Source organism: Prosopis cineraria, unplaced genomic scaffold, assembly GCF_029017545.1.
Source record: "Prosopis cineraria cultivar Desert tree isolate PC_DT_omini unplaced genomic scaffold, ASM2901754v1 PC687, whole genome shotgun sequence".
NCBI lineage: Eukaryota > Viridiplantae > Streptophyta > Magnoliopsida > Fabales > Fabaceae > Prosopis > Prosopis cineraria.
Window position 1 is genome coordinate 26,151 of NW_026556012.1, and position 17,845 is coordinate 43,995.

A 17,845-nucleotide genomic window follows, 5' to 3' on the forward strand; every position below is an offset into this window, starting at 1 on the left:
TATTATTATAAGGTCAAAGTGCCTTTTTTTGTCCCCCCTTGAAGATCATTGGATGTCTTGTATTAATAAGTAAGTTTTTTTTTAAATTATTTTTTAAAAGAGTAAAAATCTATCGACATTAGTGTGATCCATTAACAGTGGAAATTTTTGTTCTTTAAAAAATGTTAAGGAGAAAAAAGCCTCACTTATTAATACATATTATTCAGCTTTCCTTGAAAGAAAATACATGAGAAAAAATGTATTTTAACCTTAGTAAGAATAAAAAAATTTAAATAAATTATAGAAAATGACCTTATAAAAAAATTAACATTGATTAAATTCTTTAAATATTTTAAGTCATTTTATGTGAATTTTTTGTCCAACTAATGATGTTCCTTCAAAATGTTACACTATCTAAATTTAATATTGTAATATTTTGTAACTTTATATTAAAAAGGAGGGAATGAGTCAACAAATGAAGAAATAAGATTAATATTATATTATTGAATTTTCAATTTGTTTTCTCAATTATAAAATTGGAAACATAAAAATATCAATTAAAAACAAATGATACTTTACTTTTAAATATTTATTAATTTAATTATTAGTTAGCCAAAAAAATTATAGAAAATGACCTATAAAATCTAAGAGACTTGATTAATATTAATTTCTTAAAAGATAATTTTTTGATAAATATTAAATATTTTAATAATATTTATTAAATTTTATTTTAACAATACTTTAAAATATCCAATATCTTTAGAAAAAGAGTTTAAGAATAAATTAATATCAAAGAACATATCATGTTAATATAAATAACTGAGTTAATAAATTACTAACAGAAAAATAATTTAGTATGAAAAATATGTTATTTTTTTAATATAAAGTGTCTAGCATTCATTGAAAGAAAATATAAAAAAAAATGTAATTTAACTCATGTTTTTAATGATAGACCAAACTTTATTATATTCTGGGACGTCATGTGTAATGATCACAACTGGTGACATCATTATTTGGCCCCGAAAAAATTGATGACATCATTAAATTAGTCTTTTTTCCAGCCAAACATTTTTAAATTCGTCACTAAAACATTTTTCATATGGATCAAGATTATGACTAGATAATATAAATTTCTTATAAAATAAATCCATCTATCTAATATTTTTCTAAAATGCCCTCAATTTTTCAAATAAAAATTATTCGACCCTTAATAGAACTCTCATATATGTACTATAAGGTGTTTTTAATTATCTCATTGGAATTAATGAATAATAATTAGCTCATTAAATATATAGTATTAATTTTTTTTTTGAACTTTTCTTTCTCCTATAAAAAATAAGAAGAGATATACTTAATATATGGTGAACTATAAAATTAAATTGATAGAAGGATAAAATTGAAAAATGATAGTCACTCTATCCTAAATGATAAAGTATTTTTAGACAAAATCACATGTGCCAAAAAAATTAATTAAATATACTTTGTAATTTTATTTTAAAAATAAAAATATAAATTTATAAAAATATGCTTTATTTAATATTTTATTTATAAAAGAATATTAAGGAGAGACAACATAATGGGAAGAGTAATAATGTTAAAAAAATATTATTAATAAAATTTTATTTTTATCAAAATATTTTATATTAAGGAGAGAGAACATAATCAACAATGAAAGGCATTTAGAGCTGGCACTTTGCGATTAGTGGAACAAAGCCCCCATTATAGTCGGCCAACAACAGCGGTTCCCAGCCACTTGGGATCTCCCTAGGAAAAACTAAATCATTGGATGACTTTGAGCCATTGTGGCCAAATAATCCGCACGACACTTGCTCTCGAGGAACACACAAAGGCTTATAATCCCTGTGAGTAAATTGGATCTCTTGCACCTCAAGAATGTCCTCATACAAAGAATGAGTTGTGTTGACTACTCTATACATATAATTAATTGTTTGGAATTTTGACATAAAAAACTAAACACGTAAACTGCTAAAGTTGAAGATAGAGACATGTTGACATAAACTTGTAATTAGCTGTAAAGTCATTTGGTGATGAGAGTGGGCAAATGCATCTTCTCACTTTAGGAAAAATTATAAATAGGGTGTGTTAATTTTACAACTTTGCACTCTCTATTTTTGATATTTTGCATCCTTTGAACAAAATACAAAATATTTATACTCAAAAGCTTATTAGATACGTAATATTTTAATGATCGAAATAAAATGTAAAGGAGATATATTTATATAAGAGACCGTATTAACATGTTTAATATAATCTTCTAAAAAAATGATAATCAATTTACTTATATTATTACAATTTTAATTTTAGTATAATTATCATATTAAAAAATTACTAATTTTTAAAATAACTTATGTTGCACCCCTTGACTCCAGATCTTGGCTTCGTCACTGCTCACAATCTTAAAGCAAAATGCTAGAATTGGAAGCATGTAGTCATGTCACAACTCACGAGCTTCCGATTTTGATGCCAAAGGCTAGATCATTAGAGTTGGAGGAGAGGTCAAAGTTTGAACTTGAGTTGTAAAGTAGAGATCAGATATTAGATAAGAGAAGACAGAAGATGACGAGCTATTAGAGAAGAGAAATTGTAAATCTAAATGATTTATCGTATTTTTTTAATTTTTAAGCTTGATATTGGGTTGACTTGTTTTGGTTTCTAGGTCATAATTGTTTCTCTTAAAATCGCTCGGATCAACCCGATCCAAATACAAAAGTGATTCAAATGGTTAAACAAAATCATTTTGTTAAGTGATCAATAGTCGGACTGTCCGATCGAAATTTCAAAACATTGAATTATTCTATTCTTACTCTTTCACCTCAAGCATTATTAATTAAAGTGAGAATTGGCTTCTCCTGCTTTCTTCTATTTCCAACTCTTATAATCAAAATTTTAAATTTAATTGTTTGCAAAATTAGTATTAAAGATGTAAAATTAAGAAAAATAAATAAATAAATTTGAAAATATAATAAATTTGATTTAAATTATAATTCAAGATTTAAGATTATAATAAAAATAAAAAATATTTTTATAAGAAATTTTTTTTGCCAACATTTTTAGAAGAAGTTAAATCCTAACAACTTAAAATTTGATTGAGATAGAAAGTGAAAAAATAAAAATAAAAAAGAATAAATTAAGAGAAACCAACTAGATTAATAGCTTGTTTGGTTTGATGCAAGTTACTTATTTCCCTATGCATCACAGAATTTTAACTGTTTGGTTGACATTAAACAAGATAAAAAAAATTACATTAGGTAAAAGAGATTATATCATATACTATAAAAAAAAATTACATTAATAAAACATCACAACTATATTTTATATCACAATAGTCTTCCTTATATAATATACCAAACAAATATATACATAATTCTTATTACATTATATTTCATTTTTTAGGATTACATTATATTCCCTCCGATTCTTTAAACCAAACGGGCCGCAAAGATCACCTTCCTCACGAGATTTTCCTCATCTTCTCCTCCAGAAACTTCGAAGTTGTAAGAATCTTTCTCCATTGCAATGGCTTTCGCTATTAGATTCAGTGTCTTTCCATGTTCAAATTCGTGTGGTCATCGAAGTTGGGTGAACAATAGACCCTTCAAGTTAGTTCTTTAGTTTTCTTCGCCTCGCTCCACATCTTTCTGGAAATTCGTGTTTTGAAAAAAAATTTCTTTCTCTTTCTCTGTGCTTTTTTCGTTTGTGTGGGTATTTCACAATCAGTTATAAGTGTTGGGCGATAAAAATGGATGCTGATGGGACAAGCGCGAAGAGAACGATGTTGCATGATCTCTACGGAAAGCAAAAGCAGAGCCCCTATTATGACAATCTTTGCCGTCCTGTTACAGATTTGCTTCCATGGATTGCAAGAGGAATCAGAGGAGTCACTAGCAATCCGGCGGTAATTAGTGCAGTAACTTCATTCAGTGCTATCGTAAACTGGGATTGTATTGTTTTCATACTATTTCTGCGTGACAATGTAGGATTTTGATTTTAGTTTGATGCTCGAATATGCAGATTTTGGACAAAGCCATATCATTATCCAATGCCTACAACGAGCAATTGAGGTAATTTCATTCGTACTTGTACCATCGCAAAATTTACTATCAGGGTTAAGAAAAATTGCATGTGCAAGGAGGTGTTAAAAGGTTCCCAAAAAAAAAAAAGTATCAATAGAATAATTAGTTCTAAATTCAGGTAGAAATTTTGGTCTATGACTTAATGGGTTTATGGATAGACTAACACTATCTATAACATTATTGGGACTATTTTTTGCAACTCCCAAATAAGGGGGACGGACACTAAATTTTAACAATAGGATTGGATTTTAAGATAATGAAAAGATGTTTAGAACTTCGAACGAGAGACTGATTATTTTTTTTAAATACTATTTCTCTCTCCCCTACATCAATTAAGAGATTAAGAAAAAAGATAAGAGTTTCTTATGCATAGGATTAACATAGGTGCGATTGGAGTTTTTGAAAACTATGATTTGTAAGAAGAGTTTTCTAATCTTTTCATTCAAGATTGTATCCAAAGAACGTTTTGCAATTTTTTTTCTTCGCATTTGTATAAAGAGAGGTTTGCAATTTTCTTGGTAAAAAATCATAAGAGTTATAAATTTTTGTGGGGTGGAAAAAGAATTCAAGTCCATTTAAGGAATCAAATTGCGTTAAATATTCGTGCTATTTTCTCTTTTCTTTATCTTGCGTATTTCTGCCGTTGGGTTCCCAGCATAGTTATATATAAGCCGGGTGAAAGTTGCGGCCTGTAGCTTATATGGATAGCCTACTACGATCTGTAACACACAGTTCAACCCATTTGAACGGTGAAGTTGTAAGATCTCAACTAGGAAAAACAAGGAACGCAATTTTTTGCTTCTCTAGATCCAGAATGGGCAACAAATGATGCTTGACTTTCTGGCAATTAGCATCATTTCTTTGATTTGTGGTCAAGCAGGGAATTAGTTAAGTCAGGGAAAGACATGGAAAATGCCTACTGGGAATTGGTTGTGAAGGACATACAAGATACCTGCAAGCTCTTGGAGCCTATCTACAATGAAAAAGATGGGGAAGATGGGTACGTGTCTGTTGAAGTTTCCCCCAAACTGGCAGACGATGCAAGAGAAACAACTGAGCAAGCAAAATGGCTCCATAAAAAGGTTGGATGTCCTAATGTTTATATAAAGATTCCAGCAACTGAAGAATCCCTTCCTTCTATAAAGGAGGTCATTTCTCAGGGGATAAGCGTAAATGTCACTGTAAGTGTTTCATGTGCATTCTACTGTTATGAAACCCTGGTCATCCAGCAAAAATATGACTGTTGTTTGTGTGTTTGGACAGCTCATATTCTGTCTCTCTAAATATGAAGCAGTCATTGATGCTTACTTAGATGGGCTTGAAGCTTCTTCCGTCACTGACCTTTCTATGGTTCAAAGTGCGGCAGCTTTTTACATCAGTAGAGTAGATAGCGTAATCGACAAGATACTCACAGGGATCGGTACTGTTGAGGCTCTAGGTCTAAGAGGAAAGGTATGGAGCATCTATCAAACTTGTGGAAGGAAACCCGAGTATTTGTCCTCTTTCATATTGGCTTCTGTTTTTTTCCTGACATTGTTTTACAAATTGTTTAGGCTGCAGTAGCTCAAGCAGTTTTAGCTTACCAGATTTACCAGAAGAAGTTTTCTGGTCCAAGATGGGAGCGTCTGGAGAAGAGAGGTGCCAAGAAGCAGAGGCTGATGTGGGCCTCAACAAATGTGAAAAATCCAACTTACCCTGACACCCTATATGTTGCTTCTCTTATTGGACCAGATACGGTGAGCTATCTCGCTTTTCTACTGCCTTCATTGATGAATCAGTGTGCAGAAGGTTTTGAGAAATTCTCAGTAGACTGAGTTTAGAGAACAAGTAAACTATAAACGTGTGAGTGTGTGTGTCCAAATTAAATCTTTCACTCATATATAATCATGTATTTGTAGAGTAACGCAATAGAATTGATTGTGAGACCTGCAATTTTTCAATGTAACTTATGCAGTTACTCGTGCTAATTGCAAATAATTTTAATTGAACTATATAAATTAGATCCCCTGTAATCATGCAATCATGCTTTTGAAGAAAAAAGTGATACAAAAACGTATGACTATGTATTGAATTCACTTATATTTACACTCATTTTTTAATCTCTCTCTCTCTCTAAATGTGACAAGTACTTGAGTGAGCTATGGAACCCTACCAAAAGTTGACTATTGAAACTAATGAAAGTTGGTCCAATTAGTAAGAATATGACTCATATCGCACTAGGGTATGAGTTTGAATTCCATTGTTACTGAATAATATATAAGTATCTAATACTCACTCTGAGTCAAGAGGCTTGTCTTGACTTTGGTGAGTTCTCAGGATTCAACTTATTTAAATTTTTGTTCACAGAATTTAAAAAATGGTTAGCTATTGAAGTGGGAAAACCAACCTACTTATATACCATATTGACACTGAGTGTACAAGGGGGTGCTTGGTTTTGAGGGGGAGGAGGGGAGGGATTTTAATAGAGGGAAGGTGAGGGATCAGATTGTAATAGAGGAAAGAGGAGGGTTTTAATGTTACCTTGTTTGGTTCAAGAGGGGAGGGAAGGAAAAATAAGTACATATAAACAACTTTACTCTTATGTTATTAAAAAAATTTTCTAATAAAATCTAGTTATGAATATTTTTAACATGTAATTATAAGTATATAGAGTAATTATCATTATTAAACATATTATTAAAAATCTATCATTGTTGAACTTGTTTAAAAAGATGAAGAATAAAAATTAAAAGAAGAGGCATATTAGTCATTGTACAGTAAAAATATATGTCTCCCTTCTCAATCCCCCCAATTTGGAGGGGAGGGGAGAAAATTATCCCCTCCCCTTTTCCAAACCAAATAAGGGAAGGAGAGCAAAATTCCTCCTCTACCCCCAACCAAACAGAGGTTAAGCATCCCAACTTTTCATCGTTTTGTATCTGTAAACAACAAAAAGATCCAGATTGGAGTATGCAAATGGGATCCTCTATGGTTACACTTTTCAGCAGCATTTTGAAATGTTTACTTCTTTTTTTTTTTTTGACAGCTTGTTTCACAAAACTTTTTTTAAATGAGTTACCTGCCTAAGAATTTTTATAGATTTGCCACGAAAATAAATGCGAGAATCATAACAAATTTGGATCGATTGTAAGAGAAAGTTGACAGAAATATAACTTTCTCAATATTGCTTGCTGTCTCTGCAGATTTCAACCATACCAGAGCAAGCTCTAAAAGCATTTATGGACCATGGTATTGTTTCAAGAACCCTAGACGCAGAAGTCTCGGAGGCACAGCGCATATACAACGCAATAGAGAAGTTGGGAATTGATTGGAATGATGTTGGATCACAGCTAGAAAGTGAGGTGCTGGATTCTTTCACAAAATGTTTTGACAATGTTCTTGAATGCCTGCAGAGGAAGGCTAGGTCTAGTGAATTCATCCCTGCTAGTGTTTAGCCTGCTCTTGCGTTCTGTATGATCACCATAACTCTAAGGCCAAATAGGTGTAAGCATATTTAGTTTCTGTTTATCTTACGTGGGAGGAGTAAGTCATGCAAGTGAAGCATTCACTTTTTTTTCTTTTTTCTTTTTTGGGTAAAATTCAGATTTTCAATGCAACCCATCTACAATTAGAGTATACAAGTGCTAGTTTTTTCTATTGATTACTTCACCTGCCTCATTTGAAAAAGATTTCGGGTTTAAACCTAACATTGGCATGTTTGTTGGCATGTTTTCCTTTCTTATAGAGGAGAGTTAAGTTAGGGTAAATTTTTTTATTTTTTTAAAAAGTTATGAGTATATAGAAAAGAGTGTCAAATAACTGGAGAAAAGAGTAAATGTGAAAAGCAAATTGGGAAACAGTGCTTCAATGATTTGTATAAATGACCTAAAATTGCTTCGCCTTATAAATATGAATAGATTAAGTAGCAAGATTGAATAGAAGAAAAATTGATTTTTTAAAAAGGTCGAATGTTCAAATCTATAAAAATTTAGTTAAAAGGTTATTGTTTAAGGTTTTGAGGACTCAATAATTAACATCATTTCAGTGGATATACATTTGGAAACTTATTGAGAAAAAAAAAATTGAAGTATGCATTTAGTCATTTAAATTTACATAAAATTTTATTTTAATTTTTTAATTTTATAAAGTATTTTTTCAATCCTATAATTTTAATACTATTTGTTTTATCACAAATTTACATTTTTAAAATATTGACAAAAATATTAAAAATTGATATATTAAGTTTAATTTTTTAAAATAATAATAATTTATATAAAAATAATTATTTAAAACTAATAGTGTGAGGTTACAAAAATAAAAAAAATTTTTATAAAATTAAAAAATCAAAATAATATTTTAGCTACAAAGAAAAAAAATTAAAGAAAAAATTATCTTCAAAAACTTTTTTAAAAATATTTGTAAATAATAACTAATAACAAGTCGTTATTTTAAAAAAACAATTCTTTAATATTATTTTATGATTTTAATAATAATAATAATAATTTTATATTAATTTTGTTTAATGAATAATTCTTTTGAAATGTTTTTAAACGTGATTGTCCCAAAATACAATTGCGTCCAAAGATTGTCCGTTGTCACTCAACAGAGCGAAGTAAAGGAAGAGATGGAAAGTACGGGAAAGGGGCTTGTGTCTGTGTGGGAGTGCGAAGGCCACGCTTGCCACGTAGGCTTCAGAACCACTCTTATCTTCTTCTTCTTCTTCCCTCACAGTTATTCATCTGTGATTCACACCAAATCCCAACAATCATGGCCCTGCAGATGCAGGTTCCCACCGCCACCTTTCACCCTCCCAAATCCATTTCTTCTTCATTTGCCCCTCCTCCCAATGCTGGCCTTCGATCACCCTCTGATCCTTTTGCTCTCAAATCGTCTTTCTTCTGCGGTTCTATTAATCTCTTGCTTCTGCCTAATCATCGAAATCTTATTTCCGGAGCGCCCAGGATTTCCATGCGCGTCGCTTCCAAGCAGTCCTATATCTGTCGTGATTGCGGGTTCCTCTCATCTTTTCCATCAACTTCATTGCAGCTTGTAAATTAAGAGTATGATCAGTGGAATGTTAGTTTATATGCAGTAATTTTTTCTTCTATATTTTATTGATGCAGCTATATTTACAACGAGAGGACTCCCTTTGAGAAATTGCCTGATAATTACTTCTGCCCCGGTAATAAACTACTTCACTCTCGCTACTGATGCAGGATTTTTTTCCCTTTTTTAATTTGTTCCCTAATTTTTGTTAATTGTCTAGAGAAGCATGTGATTTTATCATGTGCGCAACAATCTTAGTCGTGTACTTCATTCTGAAGGAGAAACAGTGAAGTAACCGAATACACTGAACTGTGTGGGTTTGTCTAAAGGAAATGTTACAATGTTCTTGGCTCTCCTGCTGTTTACTTGTTGGGTGGATTGAAAGATAATTGAAGAATAGAGAAAACCAATAGATATCATCACGTTTACATACGATATGACAGTCATGAGAGAAGAAAATGAAGGTTAAATGGGTTGGTGCATGTCCTTAGAAAAGAAGGGATGGTAATTGAGTTGAACTGAAATGAATGTGCAGTGTGTGGTGCTCCAAAACGAAGGTTTAAGCCATACGCACCAGCAGTGGCGAAAGATGCCAATAGTACAGATGTGAGAAAGGCGAGGAAAGCCGAGCTTCAGAGAGATGAAGCAATTGGGTAAGTAAAGCCGACAATACAAGTCCTAATTTTGATCTCCATGCCTAGCAAGCATCAAAGATTGATGATGTGTAGTAACAATGCAATGTAACATCTCTGTGCACAGGAAGGCTCTTCCTATTGCAGTGGTGGTGGGGATTGTGGCCCTTGCTGGGTTATACTTCTATCTGAACAGCCAGTATTAGGATCTTTTCTGTTCTTGTTCCTTCTATATCTGAATTATAGACTCTCGGATTTTCTCCTCTTCTTCTGCTTTTGTTGTTCACCTTCCTCTGATTCCTTTTTGCTCCCTTTCTTCACTTTCCCTTGTGTTGTAAGCAGAAGCATGAACTACGGAAAAAAAAAGGTGACAATCAATCTCATGTTTCTTCCCAAATGATTATCTTATAATAATTTAATCAAGTGCTTTTTACTCAGTCTAGCACCCCAATGCTCTATGGCTTTATGCCCAATCAAATTAAATTAATACTTCTTCGATCTTATATATAATATATTTTTTGAGAAGTATTACTTCTATTAAAAATATAAGTATTTTTTTGAGAGTTAAATGTTAAAAAATGTAAGCATTTTTAATCTTTTAAAGTGTAATCATTGTTTTTTTTTCAAAGTGTCCTTATTGATAATGATTTTATATTTATTGTAGGATATTTAATAGAAGTAAATATGAAAAGATGGGGTAAGTTGAAAAATAGATAACTATTTATTGAGGGTTTAGATTCAGTTAAAATGCCTTACATTTTTAAACAAAAGGAGTATTATATTTCAATATATAAATCATTTTTGAAATTTTTAGGTAATTAATATCTTTTTATTTAAATATTCCTTTGAGTAAATCAAAATTACTTGCCTAAAAAAGTAACTGTTAAAAACAATTAATGAATGATAGGTACCAAAAGGAAAAAGTGGAAAAAAATGTGCACTCTAAGCCAAAAAAAAGTGTCTCTGTTTCTCTTAGTATATGAGCTTTAGGTAAAAATTCTTTGTAATATGAAACAAATGGAGTATCTATTTTCACATTGAACTTGTATGAATTGTACTTACGTAGTTTGAAAAATAAGCCATGCTACTTAAAATGGAGTATCTTTAGATAAAAGCATGAAAGTTAAGTATGCTATTTTATTATATTTTGTGAATTGTACGGCCTATTAGAATTTTTATATTATAGGCTATATCATAAAACTTTGTATGCATTCAATGGAGCCAAAAAGAAAATCGTGAAAGAAATAAAATTTGGGAAAATTGTTAGTAAACCGTCTTCCGGAATCAAATTGTGTTTGGAGACCAAATGACTAGAGTGCAAACAAGATAAACTCAGGATGTAAGTAAATAGGTTTGGAATTTCATAACTCTTTGCTTGCACCCTTAGCCTATCTTTTTGCACCCAAGTTTTTTAGCTCTCTCTAGCACAATTTCAGTTCTAAAAAGGGATTTACTAGCAATTTTTTCATAAAGTTTCAAATATACAAAAACACAATATATTCTCCAAATTATAAGCTAATGTGTGATATTTAATTTTGCTTTAAAATTTTAATTGTTTCAGTATAATCTAACTTTCTTCAGTTCTCGTGCTAAAATTTTCATTTAATCAATTGAAATTTCCAATTTAACGGACGCAATGTATCTTCTCCTAATACTTCCTCTAACCAAACTTATTATATAAGGAATTGACCAAAATAAAATATGAGAAAACAATTTAACTATTTTTTTATATGGCTATATGATATTTAGCATTACCAAATCATATTGAAGCATTGTTAAACCAATTGAAAAGTAGGAAATAAAAAAAAAACTTAATGCTGATTGACAAATTATATATAAAGGGTTCCATAATTACATAGCATCAACAGCATTAGATGTTCCTCTCATCAACTTCCCAAGAGAATCACTATGCACAGTAGCTTCAAACAGAGGAATCTCACCTCCTTCAGCCTCAGCAAAGCAGTAAACGGGAGCCTGCCACTTCTCGTCCTCAAGCACTGCCCCAACCTCAAATGTCATCACATGAGCAATCATTCCTGCACTCCCCAATAAAGAACAGCTCAAAACATTTCACTATTCATATCACTAATGTGTCACTTTATTCACCACATCTTTGCATTATATGTTTATGCATTAAGATGACTATTAAACAAGCGTCTGAATGGATTTGGTCTTCAGGTAAACCTATGAGTTCACGTTCAGAAGCGGAAATAGATGTCTGAATGATTAACGCGCGTCATCTCTAAACTGGTATATTCCCGTTTAATGCATTCACCTTTATACTATTACTATTAATAATTAATAATTAATATAGGTGGTGGATTGCAGCTTATTTCGATTTCAAATAATGTGATTGTTCAGTGATTATGTATATACATGGATGATTGTGGAAGGAAAGGAACACTGGAGTACCTGTATAGAAGATCCACTTGACAGGTCTGTGAGTAAGGACGTCCTCGTAGTACCAGATAAAGTCGACTTTCTGCCACAAATTACAGAGGAAGTTATCGACGTAATGCTTGCCAAGATAGGTGGCGCCGTCAAGCCAATTAGGGCGGAGAATTCCGACGGGGAAATGCAAAATCCTACATTTCTGATTGGAAGGATCGAGAGTGTAGATGTAGGAGGTGCCGTTGTCCCATTCGAGGTCGTATTTGAGCTCTCCCAGCTGATTCTGGATGATGTTGAAGTTGCGACCGTTGGGCCAGTCGTACCAGAGGTCCACTTTCTGGAGTTTTCCGGTGTTGTTCATGAACAGAAACGAGTGGAATTGAAGGGGCCAAGGAGTCGGAGTTGGATCCCCAGTCGGGTTCGTCGTTGCCTTTGAAGGGAAGAGGAACGAGGAGGAGAACAGAAGGAGGAGTAATGCTGAGAAAGAGATGGCTTCTTCCACTGAAGACGCCATTCTCCCCTTCCAAGAATTTGCAGGAGAGAAGAGTGAAAATTGGAGAAGATAAGAAATAAGAGGTTGCTTTCTTTCAATTCCGCAAGTTCTTCAAACAGCGAACAGTGAAAAACAGTTCTTGCCCCTTCGGGTGATGAAGATGGGATGCGCCGTTAAAACCAGTTCACGGTTTGTCGACGGCATATTCTTTTTTGAGCAACAAAAATTATAATTTAACATAAAACTTATAAATTTATTTCATAATTTATAATTTGATAATATATTATATATTTTTGCCTCTTTATCCCTTATTTCTTTTCATTTCCCAATGTTTATCATGTACAAAATGAATAAGTTATAGTTTTAAAACACTAATTTTTAAAAAAATTGTTATCGGTTCATTGACTGGTTCTAATAGTTCATAGTTCTATTCTTCCTGATTCTTAATTGATTGGTAGAATCATCTTGCCCTATCCAATTCTTATAACATTATAAAAAAAAAAAAACCCAAATGTCACCAGCTAACTTCAACTTATATACACATGCAAATCAATAATTAATATACTTTTAATAAAAAAATTTAATTAACTAATCTAGGTCCTCTATTTCAAAAGATCTATAATTTATTGGATATTTTACTGCTTCTTTTTTTTTTTCTCTTAACACTGTTATTATCTATTTTTTTTAACGTTTCATTATACATATTTGACTTTTTATTAAAAAAATTTATCATTTTAGAATTTTTGTAATTTTTTAGAATTATCATTATTTTAAAATTTTTAATTAGGAGTTAATCATTTTTCTTATTGGACCTTTGTTTTTAACCATTAGTTCATTATATTAAGAAGATTTAAATGAACTGAGTAGACTCATCAAGATCTCCGCATGCTTTTACACTCATTGCAATCTGAACCTTTCATTATCTCTTTCTATTAGTAAGAGAATATTTAAAATGGCCCCACTTTTTTTTGTTTTTTTTTGTTTTTTTTTTGAGGGAATAGCTCCATCAAATTAGTGAAAAGGCATTCCAGAGTATTTTAAGTAAAATACTACTTACATTTTACCATATCATTTCACTATTTTTAAGAAACAACAAATAAGTTGGAATAGAAAGAGGATATCATACAAAATTTTAAAACACACTTATAAATGATATGATTATAACTTAAAATAATGTAATAAAATACATTTATAAAACACAAATCCGAAAAGCAGGAATTTACCTATGCAAAACAAAAAAAAAAACATAAATAAATATATAAAGGTGTTGATTGTTGAACATGACGCAGCAACAACTTCAAACTGATTGTGAACTCATGCTCATAATGTCATCAGACATGGTCTGAACTCGCAATCACTTGAGTGCTTGAAAACACCTCTCTGGATGCCACATCAATGGATTCATCAGGTCCATTCTAGTTAATTCTATCATTTTCATCTCAATACAAAAACATGAATAAATTGCTTCCCATTCACACACAACCAGATTTCTTAGCTTCTCTCTAGCAAGCTCTATTTTTATAACTATAACCCCCAAAAACACATCTTCTCAGAACTTGATCTCTCTTCTCTCTGCAAAGAACTTGCCAGTAATGGCTTGATCAGGAAGAAGGGCAAGCCAGACACCAGTATCAGCACCTTCCTCAACAGTCATGTTCCCTGCATAACCTGTGAGAGCGGTCTTCACCCAACCTGGACAGTAACAGTTTATGTAAATCTTCTCACCATCTGGCCTCTCTAACAGCTTCTTTGCCATGAATCTTGTGTATGCATTCACCGCCAGCTTCGACACCGTGTAGTCTGTGTGTGATGGAGGCCATCCTCCTTCCTTCCATGTCCCATCTTCTGCTTGCTGCAGAAATTTGTTCACCATCCCATCAATCACTTCCTCTGTCAGGTTTTCTTCATCGCTTAGTTGTGCCTTCACTTCTTCATTCTCCAGTTTCTGCCACTCACTCAATCCATCATCAGTTTCCCACAACCAACACAATACTATAAGAAATGGCATGAGATTCAATGGGTTTGATATACTTCTTATCTAAATAACAACTTATATGTATGCTCATGCATATCTATTGTAGACTAAGAAGGCTTCTGATATAGTAAACTCTTTCGCCATGTTGAGCAAGTTTTGTGCAATTTTACGTTCCAGAATGTGAATCTTTGGGTAGAAAAAGCATGTTGAATTGCAATATCAACAGTAGAATCAACAAGCAAGAGATCATGATAGAATCAACTGGAGAGGGTAGGCACAAGAAGATATCGGATAATAGAAATTTAAAAAGAAACTAGTACATTACTTACATTTCGCTTGCTACTTAGTCGACTGAGACGAGTGCTCACATTTACAATGCGAGCACAGTGAGAAGAAGGCTTCATCAATGGGATCATAGCTTCGATCATCCTTTGGTACCGAAGTAATTTGTTTCACAAACCATACGGGCATTCTCAACAGAGTTATCAGATCCAAAGTTGAAGTAACACCAGCATTGTTTATCTGCACACAACAATAACATCAAGGGCCATTTCTTCCACATGGATATATCTTGGAGATTTGAAATGAAAACAGAGTAGAAGAAGAAGATATATGTAACTGACCAGAATATCTAGACCACCATGTTTTTCCTTCAACCAGTCGGTAAAATCGCTGATGGACGAAGAGTCTAATATATCAAGCTGGTGACAGTCAACATCAAGGCCACCTTCTTGCAAGACCTTGGTGGATTCAACGCCAACACTAGCATCTCTGGATGTGAGGATCACAGTCAATCCATGGCCGGCAAGCTGTCTGGAAATCTCAAACCCAATTCCTCTGTTTCCCCCGGTGACAACAGCGACAGTTTCCTTGGACCACCACCTGCGAATCCTCCGATTTTGTGAAGAACTATGACATATATGAAATCCAAACGTGAAGATTGGAAAGAGAAGAACCTCTGATGATCAGAATAAGGGATAGTTCGGAGGAGGGAGATCTCTTGGCGTCGCTTGTCTTTGGATTTGTCTCTGTCTTTGTGCCCCATGTCTGTGTCTCTGTCTGTGTCTTAGTTTGAGTGGGATTCATTCATTCATTGAGGTAATTCATTTCCTTGTAGGGAAAGAAAAAGAAGGCATGGTCAACGCATGCCACGTGGCTGGTCCATGCTGTTCGGTCAACGTGGTTGAACTATACTTCAGCTCTTCTTCCCACTAACTTTGCTTCCGCTTCCTCCGGCCACCTCCCTCCACAACCATTAATCCCTTGTTTTATATATGTAGTTTAACTATATGTTAGTTCTCCGGTTATAGTTTTGGTTTTAACTTTTAATACCCACACACATGCAATAATAGTGTAATATATTTTTACCGACAGTCAACCAAGTTGGAGGGTTTCAAATTTATGGACAGAAAAAAGAGGTATACTCTTGATTAAGTCTCAAAATATTTGAATGTGATCTAAGAAAAAGCAACATATTTGTATGAACAAAGTTAACCTCAATTTCTTTCTATATTTTTAATAAAGAGTTTAGGTAAATTGAGTTTTAAATATTTACATAATAGACTCACTCACTTATATTTGTATTGATAATATAAAAGGTTTTTTTTTCAGGTTTAATAAGCATTATACCCTCTAAAATATTATACAAATAGCATCCTAAACTTATAAAATATGTAAAAACTTGATTTAAACTTTTAATTTTGTTGCATCTGACCCTCCAAACACTAAGGGTAAAAGATGGCACTTTTTAGGTGATGGTTCCACTTATATGCTAATATGATATTTATATCTCTTTGCCTCTTAGGGACGATTGTCTCCTCTTCCTCCCTTCCTTTTCTCTCTCATCATGGACGATCCTTCATTCCCCCTTCTTTGTCTTCACTGCTGCTTGCTCTTCCTCCATTGCCGCTGCCGAGCATCTCAAACCCGATCAAAGCCAGCAGAGGGGATAAAACAGTAAAGAAGGATTTTATCGCAGTTCCTCAGAATCAAAAGTCATGAGAAGAATGTTAATGGCGGTTCCTCAATTATTGAAGCATTCATAGATATGCCATAGCTAATTAATCTTGTTAATATTAATTTCTCCTTACCATATATAGCTAGCAGCTAGTCTGTATGAGAAGCTATTCATTTTATGCAGCTTCATCATTGACGGAAGAAAATACATATTTAATTATATAAAAACCTCATCAAGGTTGATAATGGAAAAGCTGATGTATCATCCTTCAAGTTATCGATATGCACTGGGCTCGTCATACATAACAAACATTGGTGAGCATTATATATCTAATCAACTTTCTGGTACAGGGAATGTGAGTGTTGATGCTATCAGTTTCATTACCAGCACCACTCTAGCCACCGAAGTGAGGTAAAGGCGTCAGACAAGAAGACTGCATAAAAGCGTCGTCACTGCAAGTGGGTGTATTCTTTTGTGCCTTGTACATCGTAGCAGTAGGAGCAGGTGGAACTAAGCCAACCATCTCAACCTTGGGAGCTGACTAGCTCGACGACTTTGAGCCAAAGGAGGGTTCGAGGTGCTCGGCAGCGGCGATGGAGGGAGAGTAAGCAGCAGTGAAGACGAAGGAGAAAAAAGGGGAATGACGGACCGTCCATGATGAGAGACTAAGGGAAGAGAAGAGGAGGCAAATAGATATGAATGCTAAGTGGCCTCCACTATGTAAAAAGTGCCGGTCATTTCTTAGGATTTGGATTCCATGCCTGGAGCAAATCCGCGCATCCAATGCGTGGCAATTTTACAAGCATAAGATCGAATTAACAATCAAAGGTAAATGCACATGAGAGGAGTGAGAGAACTAGTGGGTATTTTCACATATCAGTACTTATTTTCTTCTTTTTGGAATCACCCTTAATCAAGATGATGAAGATGGCCAATTAATCTAAAGTGAAGCAATTAATAGCAAGACAAAGCAATATGATTTCAATTTTGGATCCATGCTTCAATTCTGAAATATTATTATTAGGTTTTAATTCTTTCTACTTCACTCACAATTTTTATCTCTCAGAAACTTTACAGTTATATTTTCAGGTTGTTCAATAATGAACTTCATTTCTTAGATTACGTTAAAGATAATGAAAAACCATATATTTTAAATTATAATGGGATAGTATTTTTTAAAAATGCACCCCTTTCTGCAGAGTTTGTATTATAATATAGGTTATGTTGGTTTCAATTTGAAATCAAAAAATTCAAAAGCATATGTATCAATAGATCATGGAATCAAAATCAGTTTTCTTA

General features: G+C 32.9%; 4 protein-coding genes across 7 annotated transcripts; 2 read left to right on the plus strand and 2 right to left on the minus strand.

The window, feature by feature from the left end:
• The first annotated feature begins 3,442 nt into the window (after positions 1-3,442).
• On the plus strand, positions 3,443-7,574 carry LOC129298034 (uncharacterized). 3 transcript variants are annotated; one of them, XM_054936423.1, is made up of 7 exons: positions 3,443-3,599; positions 3,718-3,895; positions 4,012-4,061; positions 4,954-5,254; positions 5,337-5,525; positions 5,627-5,809; positions 7,256-7,574. In XM_054936423.1, the coding sequence occupies exons 1-7, from the start codon at positions 3,517-3,519 to the stop codon at positions 7,505-7,507; spliced, it is 1,236 nt and encodes a 411-aa protein (XP_054792398.1). In that variant the 5' UTR covers positions 3,443-3,516; the 3' UTR covers positions 7,508-7,574. The 3 variants fall into 3 exon arrangements, with proteins under 3 accessions (XP_054792398.1, XP_054792399.1, XP_054792400.1); XM_054936424.1 differs by having other exon boundaries at positions 3,443-3,494; XM_054936425.1 differs by having other exon boundaries at positions 3,443-3,494; positions 3,843-3,895.
• A 1,097-nt stretch (positions 7,575-8,671) lies between these two features.
• Positions 8,672-10,167, plus strand: LOC129298031 (uncharacterized). The gene is made up of 4 exons (XM_054936422.1): positions 8,672-9,064; positions 9,176-9,234; positions 9,634-9,751; positions 9,858-10,167. The coding sequence occupies exons 1-4, from the start codon at positions 8,820-8,822 to the stop codon at positions 9,934-9,936; spliced, it is 501 nt and encodes a 166-aa protein (XP_054792397.1). The 5' UTR covers positions 8,672-8,819; the 3' UTR covers positions 9,937-10,167.
• LOC129298030 (uncharacterized protein At4g14100-like) lies at positions 9,999-12,756 on the minus strand. 2 transcript variants are annotated; one of them, XM_054936421.1, is made up of 3 exons: positions 12,143-12,756; positions 11,671-11,766; positions 9,999-10,081 (listed from the first exon to the last, which is right to left on the minus strand). In XM_054936421.1, exons 1-3 carry the CDS (start codon positions 12,633-12,635, stop codon positions 10,014-10,016), a joined length of 657 nt encoding a protein of 218 aa, XP_054792396.1. In that variant the 5' UTR covers positions 12,636-12,756; the 3' UTR covers positions 9,999-10,013. The 2 variants fall into 2 exon arrangements, with proteins under 2 accessions (XP_054792396.1, XP_054792395.1); XM_054936420.1 differs by having other exon boundaries at positions 10,021-10,081; positions 11,586-11,766.
• Positions 12,757-13,865: 1,109 nt separating this feature from the next.
• Positions 13,866-15,670, minus strand: LOC129298028 (uncharacterized). Its single transcript, XM_054936418.1, is given in 6 exon segments — positions 13,866-14,559; positions 14,919-15,019; positions 15,022-15,093; positions 15,096-15,111; positions 15,213-15,471; positions 15,546-15,670. Coding segments are annotated over 6 exon segments (933 nt in total). The 5' UTR covers positions 15,635-15,670; the 3' UTR covers positions 13,866-14,163.
• Positions 15,671-17,845: the final 2,175 nt, after the last annotated feature.